At 46.1% G+C, this 9,865-nt stretch overlaps 1 protein-coding gene across 1 annotated transcript in view; it reads right to left on the bottom strand.

Annotated features, from left to right (window-relative positions):
• Positions 1-299: 299 nt before the first annotated feature.
• The window catches only part of SPG11 (SPG11 vesicle trafficking associated, spatacsin), an 86,726-nt gene continuing 77,160 nt past the window's right edge, over positions 300-9,865 (bottom strand). The window contains exons 31-40 of the mRNA XM_042942163.1: positions 8,453-8,592; positions 7,358-7,556; positions 6,819-6,956; positions 5,767-5,900; positions 4,944-5,051; positions 3,252-3,420; positions 2,727-2,815; positions 2,369-2,524; positions 1,552-1,703; positions 300-921 (exon numbers count right to left, since the gene is read on the bottom strand). Of these exons, the coding sequence (XP_042798097.1) occupies positions 741-921; positions 1,552-1,703; positions 2,369-2,524; positions 2,727-2,815; positions 3,252-3,420; positions 4,944-5,051; positions 5,767-5,900; positions 6,819-6,956; positions 7,358-7,556; positions 8,453-8,592 (1,466 nt within the window). The 3' untranslated portion in view covers positions 300-740. The remainder of the gene's footprint in view (positions 922-1,551; positions 1,704-2,368; positions 2,525-2,726; positions 2,816-3,251; positions 3,421-4,943; positions 5,052-5,766; positions 5,901-6,818; positions 6,957-7,357; positions 7,557-8,452; positions 8,593-9,865) is intronic.

The raw sequence follows: 9,865 nt of genomic DNA, 5'->3' as shown, positions 1-9,865 counted from the left end.
TAGATTGGGTGATCCTCTTTATTATATATTTTAAGCAATTTAACCAAATTTGTGGTTGGAGTCTTTTTGAAACTGTCAGAGAATCAAAAGTAGGGACAACAAAACATGTTTTAAGTTTCTCTTAAATAGGAAATAGGAACCTCAATCAAAGCTCTGTAGACTACTAAGTGTAAGAACCGTCTAAATGATCGGAGGAATTAACAGAAAGCAATGACTACACAGCAATAATTACAGTAAATAAAGATTGTTTCAGGGCAGACAAGGGCTAAGATTTCCTTGGCAGTAATGATGACATACAATGAATTTAAAATCTATTTTATTATAGAGATCAGTTTCTAACAAATGGAAATGTATCATCTGTTCCTTAACTGTGTAAATAATATTAAATTCCTTTGAAACTGGAATCTGCAGGCACAGATATTCTTTAATCAATATTGCATATCTAAATAGAAGCCATCTTCAGGAAGATGGAGCTTTTGATCTTTATACCAATACTATACTATCTGAAGTGGTATAGATGAACAATCACTTTTAAGTAAGAATTTCCTCGTGAAAATTCTCTCATTTACCCACTATTCACAGAGGACTGGTTATGGTCAGTCCTGGGGTTTTACAACTTGACAACACATACCCCCACCACATTATTCTGAACAAACATCTGTCAGTACCTCACTTCAGTACAAGAAAACAGGCATCTATGACATCTCGGCAGTAACCACCCTCCTATCATCTGCATCCACCTAACCTGCTAGCATGTCCTTTAGACAGCAGCCAGTTTGAGGGTCCTTCAGAAGCATATTTACAATGTCATAAAATTTGTGTTCATATGCAAGTTTGTAATACAAGTAGACATCTTCACAATAAGTGAATAACTTCTTCAGGTTTTTCACAGCTGTGTCAGTAGGCTGATGCTGTTTGTATCTAGAAAAGAAACAGAAGAATGTACAGGTTAAGATACTGTATCTGAGCGAGAGCTGTCTACTCTGACACAGCTACTTACATAGGAGATGATGCTGGAATCTGAGGAATTCTATCTATGGTATTAGGGGTCCTGGATAAACATGAAATTATTTCATTAAAAATGTTATCTTAATGCTCACTTTAATTGCAGTAAGTTCAGTACTCCAAAGGAGGCCTCTGAGGTTTACAGTTTGGCACCTTGGGCAAGCTGAACAGCTGTCCTCCCATTTTAAATTCAGAGTGCTGTAAGTAAACTGTTCTCATTCATCTATTTGCATACGTTTGTTAAAAAAACATCCAGAAGCAAGAGATCTTTTAAGTTGATTTATTTTGAGGGGAAGAGAGAATCACACACAGGCTCTGCACTGTCAGTGCAGAGTCTGACGCAGGGCTCTACCTCACGAACTGCAAGATCATGACCTGAGCCGAAACCAAAAGTTCTGATGCTCAACCGGCTGAGCCACCCAGGTGCCCCTGGCGATTCTTGACATCTGTTTGCCATCTCAGAGAGGCAGCTACAAACATGTTCTATTTAGCCATAGAATTCTTAACCAATGCGTTATCTCAAAGCAGAGTCATTTTAATACTTACTTTTTTGAAATCTCTTCAAATACACTAGATCTTAATAACCTTTGCTGCTTAAATTCTTCCAAGTAATTAAAGTCTCCTTTAACAATCACTTGTTGGTATAGAATTTCAGCCCAATCAGGAACAAAGTCATAGGCCTCAGCCACAATAGAAGCCTTATAAAAGGATGGAGGGGAAGAAGGATACCATTAGAACCCTATCTGATATAAAATTGAAGGCAAGGGGTTCTAAAAAACAACTTCCTACTGTTACATTCATGGTGAATGTGACCATCAGCAAAGACTATTAGCATTAGCATTGGGAAGTTTGGTGTTCGTTTGACATTTCTCTTCCCTTAAACCCCAAACATTTTCCTGCGGTATTTTTAATCTTCACAATGAGTTAGTAAAACTACTGAGAAATGGTATTTTTCCCACTAACTCAACTGTGTAAGGAACAGGGAAGGGGCTGATTCCCTGGTAACCTAAGTGCTAAAGCCAGCCTCCCAGCAGCCCTGATCCCTATGCTAACCCAGGTGTCCCATCCTAGAAACAGTGGGGCTAAGAGCCCATTAGCAGGAATGTTTCTCCAAAGGTTGTCTGCCTTTCTGCTGGCCTAGCAGCAAGCTCCAACCTCTGTCCAAACAATGTGCTAACAAATCCTGCCATGAAAAGCAATTTGGTGTATCGGACAGCTAAAAGTAAAAGCTTAGAATTACCCTGATTCTGTCTCTAGTCCTGACATTCCAGGCAAGTGACTCAACCTGTGGGCCCCAGGAGAGGGGTGGCAGGAAGGGGTGCTGGCAACAAAGCTGACTTCTAGAGTTTCCTTCCTTGCTTACCTGGTAGAACCGAGGTAGAGCAATGATGCAGTCCATCAGCCTGTGGCGGCCCAGGTTGATGAGCATTGTGTTCTGGCCAGTGTTCAGAAAGTGAATCTGCAGTGTTATCAACTTGGTGAGCCGGTGACAGTGCAGGGCCTGTCGCACACAGGAGTCCTGAGAGACAAGGGTAGAGGGAGGCACAGGGGACATGTTGGCATGTCCCCTGGGAACCTTCCAGCAACTGAACTCACCCCTTCTGCCCCCCGTTGGCCCAAGGCTGCGTCTCCTTTCACTTGGAAGAGCCCAGGGAGATCAGATAATTCCTACTGCAGACACCAAGCTCTAAGGCCGTTCTGGAATGAGACTCCACTGTTACCTTGGCATAACTCTCTGCTGCATCCAGCATCAGAGTCAGGGCTTTCAGCAGCAGCTGCTTCAGGTGGTGCCCGTCCTTGAGGCGGTCCTCTGCGGGAGAGAAGGGGAAACCTGTGGGGTGTGTCTGACTCTGGAGGCTGGCTGCTCCCATCCCACTCAGTGATGGTGGGCTGGACTAGAAACATCCAGCTCACATTCGCTAGGAGGCAGGCATGTCTTACTCAGCTAAAGGCTACTGGACCAGAAGCACACACTTTGGAGCAGGGTTCATCTAGTTCTCAGAAGCATCAAGGCAGGCTCGCCCAGCCTCAGTGTACACATTGCTTCCAGATGGATGTCACCCCGGGTGCATGGGCTACAAGAGGGGCAAATGCCTTCCAAATCCCCTTCCGTCTCTTGTCTGCCCAGCTGGGGCCCCACTGAGTGGCAGTTAATAGCTGAAGTGGGTATTAATCCCCTTCTTAGTCCCAAAAACCTCTCCTGGCTGGCAGCACTGGCCTGAGGGCACTGCTGTGACCTCTCTCACCCCAGGGCTGAGACTCAATCAATTTCAGTTGGATGCAGGCAGCTGCCTCGTGATTCTCCCCGATCTCCCGGCACATGCTGAAGCACAGAGCAATCATGTTGTGCTTCTCACTGTCTCCCGGGCGACAGCGTTTGATGTAGTCCAGCAGGGCTGTCTTCAGGGTACCGCTCTGCCCAGGGAAAAAGGGGAGTACCAAGGTCAACCAGTGACTGCGAGGGGGCATGACTGGCTGAGTCCCTTGGTTCTGAAAGTTCCTTGAAAACTCCCAAGAAAAAGGAAAAGATAAGCAAAAATGAACACAAAAGTTTATGCTACCCTAAGAAAACAGGCACATCCTCTCTGCTGGTACAAATGTGAACGGTGAAACCTGTCAGAAGGGAGAACCCTCAAAAATGTGCACATGTGCATTACTCTAACAGTTCCATTTTTTAGGAATCTATCCCTTAAGAAGTAAGCAGAGAAACGTGCTGAGATGGATGTACCACAGGTATTCAATAGCAAACAACTGGAAAGAATCCAGATGTCCAGAATAAGGACTAAGAGAATACCATGTAGCCATTACAGCCAATGTTGGTTTGGGAAATATTCATGGCATGCTTATTAAGTGAGAAAAGCAGGCTATTTTATATCTACACACCATGATAAAAGTTTTGCTAAAAAATACATAACTATGTGTATATATGTTTCTGGCTACATGTGCAGAGAAAGGGCCTACACCAGACTGTTAGCAGTGGCTGTCTCCTGGTGAGGACTTTTTTCTGTGCATTGTTGTTTTCCAAGCGTCTCTATAGTGAATATGCGTTACTTTTGTTATCAGGAAAAAAACTTATTAAAAGAATATTTACATGCACAAACCAAAATACCTTGGAAACAATTTTAAAAAAACCCTCTGGGGTATCCTGCAGGTGTACCTCGGCCCAGGACTTGCTCCTCTCCTGACAATTGGACTGGTCTGTCCTGAAACTAGCCCAGCACTGGGGAGAGTTTTTCTGCTTTATCTCTTAGTCCTGATTGGCTGAGCTCAAGTTCCCAGAAGCCAAAAATGTGCCTTGGTTTTTAAATCTTCAGAGGTGAAAGAGGCTGAAGCAATCAATCAGCCAAATGAATGATTTGGGAACAGAAGCTCCGTAAGTGACATGCCTGGGGTCACTCACATGGCACGCCGAAGACAGAGAAGTGCCCGGAGCCTAGAGGGCTGACAGGTCAGGCCTTGGCTTCCAGGCCTCCTTCCTGGTCATCACTGTAAGCTGCCCCACAGCCTTCTAAGCCCAGGCCTGGGCATTCCATTCACTTCCTAGCGGCTCTTGGCAACACGCAGTCTCATGGTCCCTTGAAAACTCTCCACTCAAAGCCATCAGACACAGCATTCTGAGCTGGTTAATCTACTTTCGCATGGCTCCCAGGAAGGGTTTTTGCTTCCCCGGAGCCAGCATTCAGACAGCCGAGGCAGGTGACAGGCTGACAGGAAGTGCACAAACTTGTTTTCCTCATTATTTAACATCTATCGGCATAATTGCTACCTAGTCTGAACTCTGTAACTTAAAGCTACTGGTTACGGTGTGTGTCCTAGGAAGTTCTTTAATTCTCTCCCTTTGATCCCAGGGGGCCGCCCTGACTGGGATTATTCCTGAGAAGTCAGCTGTAAAGTCAACAATATATGCCGTCCTGGAGCTCAAAATACTGTACACCTACCGGATCCAACTTCTTCCTCATCAGCACTTCAAAGTAGTGCTTTTTATGCAGCAAATCAAATATGTAGGTCATCTCATTGTACCTTCCAATGCCAGTGAGCAGGCGCACCTGGAAAGGGTGAGGGCAGCTTGCATCAGTGTCAGCTGGATCACCGCTGCTCGCATCATTTCGGTTGCTTTCAGATGCCAACCTCCAGGGAGCAGAAGGGCTAATGGCAAGGCTGCCATTCTTAGCTCCCTCCCTCCCTTCCCATGTACCCATTGGGACCTCCTCTGGAGGACTCAGAAATGCTCGCCATTGGGTTACCACTGGCTGTTGCCTCCTCAGTCGTCTATAAACCTAAGTGTTGACGTGACATGGTAGGCAGGCATGCTTCCTCTTCCCAGCACGCCTTATTACAGGGCCCGGTGGCTTGCTCACCCACACGGGTCAGTTCCAAGCCTGGGGAGATTGGGGAGGCACAGGAGGTGTGAGCTGTCAGCTCATTTCAGTTCAGAGACAACACTGAACCTTGTTTTGGGGGGAAACAGAGCTGTCTCAGCCCTCTAGATGAATGAACTGCCCTGGCAAGGGGGTAGGACAGCCCTGGAGCATGGCACAGACCCTCTTGATATCTGCTCCTTTGGGGCAGTCTCTGCTCTGATTTGGACAGTAATCCTAACCTAGAGCAGAGGGTTGAGTTGCCCAGCCAGCTCCCAAGTAGGCAGTGGTATCCAGAGGAGCAAATGCCCTAAGACCATGTCAGCTCTGAACTGGTCCCCGGCCTATCTGTTCCCTCAAAGGTAGCCTCAGAATGGAGGGTGGGGGTTCAGGGGTGACTTACCATCAGCCCATACTCCTCACTGGGGGCCAAGTGTTTGTCTGTAAGCAGCCGGGCAGCCTGCAGGACTCGGCTGATGCCCTCCATGTGGCATGTCAGCGTGAAGCAGTGATGGGCCAGGATCAGCAGCTCCGTGGCTGGATAGGTGAGGCAGTCAGGGTAAGAAAGGATTGCGAACCCTGGCAGCAGGGTGGAGGGGCCTATATAGACAGCCTGTCTGGAGAAGACTCTGAGATCCCTGACCTCACCAGCTTTGGAGTGAAGTGTGGCAACAGACATATAAAGCTTTAAAAATAGGCATACTTTTGAATCAGGAATTTATCTTAGGGAGATAATCATGAATGTGCATATAAATGTGCCTATAAGGATGCTTGTCACAGTGTTGCAAACAGAAAGTTGGAAACAATCTTAAGGTCCCAAAGTAAGGTATAAAATGTTTTAATTACATGAGAAATACTGTGTAACTAGTGACAATGATATAGAAGAATATGGTCATGGAAAGATGTTAATGACAGCATGTTCATAAAGTAATTATAAACAGTATACACAAGATAATGCCATTTTTGAAAAAATGCCTATAGACTTCCAAAGAGAAAGATCAGATGGACACATACTCCCGAATGCCTAGAATGAACTAGATATTGTGGAAAGCGAGCAGGCTTTCAAGTCACAGGGACTGGGTTCAAGTAACGCTTCTGACACGTAACAGTTACAAATCAATCAACTTCTCTCAGCTTCAGTTACCTTCCAAAATGGGGACTGTAATATCCCCATTTTAGGGGATAACGTGAGAGTAAGGTAAGGTAAATGTTATATAAATGTTATAAGGTTACCTTCTTGTGTAAATTTTACATTTTGGGCAGCATTCCCATATTTATTTTCTGAATTTTCTTCAATGACTGATGGCTCTCCACCAAGAACTTATAAACTATGCTGGAAGGGAAGGGATCCAGAGCGGGAACAAGGATCCAAGTTGTTTTGGAAAGACTAACTTGGGGAGACTTCTTGGAGACCGGCTTGGGCCCAAACATGTAAGAAAACGGCCAACAACTTACTGCAAGACAACTCCCCATGGGGAACGGAGGAAATCTTGTCTAATAGCTTCATGCCTACCAACGTGCGGTCTTGACACAGAGTGGTCAGCTGAAGAAACGTCTGGCTTTCCTCTGCTGGGGTGAACATCTGCTTAAGTCCTGTATGAAAAGGCGGTGAGAAAGGGGCTGCTTTTAGCCTTGAGAGTTGAGAGAAAGCTAAGAACCCCATGCCAGGCACTCTGCCCAGTAATGCGGAAGGAGCTCCCAGTGCAGCTGTCTGCTTCGCTGAGCTCAGACACGTTGGCCTAGTGGTCACCTTATAGGTCAGCAGGAGTTCGTTAGCTCCAAGAAAGGCATAGTTACTCTAAGTATAATCATAAAATAATAAACAAAAAGCAACAATAACAAAATAAATGCAGTGTGTTCTCTCCTCTGACAAGTGCAGCCTGGTAGTCTCAGAGGCAGCATGCACGATGCACATGAACATGACATCCAGATTCCTTATGCTGGCAACGTGGGAATGTGGTCTGAAAGACGTGGAGGCATGTAGGGTGGAGCACCTGTTCCTTCCGATGGGGTCAGCAGCTCCCGGGTCACCTCTTCGGCCACAAGTTCAGCCACTGTGTCTGGCTCGAGGCCCTGGGTGCTGATGAAAGCCTGGGCCTGCCTGCATCGGTCGGGCCGCTGAGAGGCCAAGATCGTCCTGAGCATGGCCTCACCGTCCTGAGCGGCCACATCTGCGTAGGAACAGCCCAACTCCTGAGAGGAAGGCAAAGTTGGTCAAAGCTACTGTTAGGAGCCAGGAAAAAAGCTAGCAAAAGGCATCCCTTTCTGAAATCCCATGTGGACAGACTCCACTATTTTTTCTGAGGTTAAAGATCCCTCACCCTGGGCAGAAACCTTAGAAGAAGGAAGCACTGTTTTCTAGCCCTTTCTTTCTCTTCACCAATGAGCTGAATCCAAGCAAGAGAAAGAAAGGCTTGTCTTCAGAAACCATCAGGTGACTCACCTCTTGTTGAACACTGAGCTTTTCAAATGTTATGAAATGTAAGAAAGTTGAATAAAAGGCAAGAGCCTCAACTCTGCTGTTCCCACAGCAGCAGCAAAACCCTCAATCTCCAAAGAAGCCCTTCCAAAGGGCTTTAGTGCCTGCCATTATTTCTCCTGTGTTCTTCCACTTCTCAGTGTCTATTATTTTCTCCCCTCAATCAGCTCAAAGCCACAAACAATTTCTGGCTGCTCTGGTTCCTGTCTTTACAGTCATCACATTCCATTTTATTTTATAACTTATTTTAGGCTCTCCCGCATATGGAGACCTCCAAACAATCCTGAAGCTAACTAAGATATTATGGCTAGAAGGGACCTTCATGATTAAGTCATTTATAGATGGAGAATCAGGAGCCCAGAAAAGTGAAATTTCTTGCCCTCACTTCTGGTTAGCTGGGGCACAGCCAGGACTCAAAAGGCCTGGCACTTGGCCTGGAGTCCCCGGTATTCCCAGGGATGGATTTACAGGGGCCGACATCCTGACGAGCCATCTGCCCTCATGTCATGGTTATCACGTGAAGGGCCAACTTGGCAGCGTCCAAAATCTATCTCCATCTTCCTGCTTCCCTCCCTCAGCTGCCCCAGAGGCCCCACCATTGGGCACACACCTTGGCAAGTTCATACAGACACAGGACCTGCCGACAGTAGTTCTTCCCATGGAGGCATTTGCTTGTCAGAGTTTCCAGATTAGTCACCACTTCATCCCTGGGGGGCAGCATCACAAGTGACTGACTATCCAAACTTGAAGCTGGAAGCAGATACAGGTTTGAGGGGGCTTTAAGCTGGCAAGTAAAGGCCTCTCCCAAGCCCCCTATGGCACAATCTGTTTGCTCACACTTTCCTCCCGTTACACCTCCATGACTCCCCCTGGGTCTGGGACGACTTGTGACTGGGCCCACACCCCACTATTTCATTGCCTTCTTCCAGGAAATCCCGGCCAGGAGACTTCAAAGGCCTCAGAGGCTACACAAGACTCCAAGCCACTCAATGAACACTCTAGATAATTACCAAAGATGTCTGCTGAACCCTCCTCCACACACCCTCCCAATTTCCTCTCGTACCACCTAAGTCACCAGATCTAGCTGACTGAGTCTCTAAAACATCTCCCTGGTCACTGCCTGAGGTACAGTCTTCACAACCCTGCATCTACGAGGCTGGCACCAGCCCCTGCCGCCAGCCTCCCCCTCCCCAACTCAATCTTCTACGGACCCTGAAGGATTTTTCCAAATCAGAAATGAGAAAAACCAAGGGTCAACTGGATAGAGGCCTGAAGCACATGATAAAAATTAAAATCCATTCCTGACTTAAAAAAGAAAAAAATCAAAACAACCTCTCAGCCAAAAATAGAAGAAAGTGGTCTTGAATTGAGAAAGGGTTTCTATTAGGAAAAAAAGTAGAAGGGAGAATTTAGATCACAGTGTTCCTAACAGCAAAAACAAAATTGAAGAATTTAAGTATGTATCAATACAGTACTATTGGGGCGCCTGGGTGGCTCAGTCGGTTGAGCAGCCGACTTCGGCTCAGGTCATGATCTCGCGGTCCATGAGTTCGAGCCCCGTGTCGGGCTCTGTGCTGACAGCTCAGAGCCTGGAGCCTGTTTCAGATTCTGTGTCTCCCTCTCTCTGACCCTCCCCCGTTCATGCTTTGTCTTTCTCTGTCTCAAAAATAAACAAACGTTAAAAAAAAATTAAAACAAACAAAAATACAGTACTATTAAACAATAAAGTCTTAAGTAAAATTAGTGTATTCATATAGAATGCTCTGCAGCCATTAAAAAGAATGAGGTCCAGAGGTGCTGGGCGGCTCACTCAGTTAAGTGTCCAACTCTTGATTTTTGGCTTAGGTCATGATCTTGCAGTTGTGGGATCGGGCCCTGTGACAGGCTCTGCACTGACAGCTCAGAGCCCTGCTTTCTAAATACACAAAAATACACCCGGTACTAAAGTGACAAAATGTTGGAATTACCATTTATTGAACAAACTATCTTTCAAAGTAGCTATCATACAAATTGTTCCAACAAG

The sequence above is a fragment of the Panthera leo genome, chromosome B3 (genome assembly GCF_018350215.1).
Source record: "Panthera leo isolate Ple1 chromosome B3, P.leo_Ple1_pat1.1, whole genome shotgun sequence".
Taxonomy (NCBI): Eukaryota; Metazoa; Chordata; class Mammalia; order Carnivora; family Felidae; genus Panthera; species Panthera leo.
The sequence above is the reverse complement of the archived record's forward strand: the minus strand, read 5'-3'. Positions and strand labels throughout refer to the sequence as shown.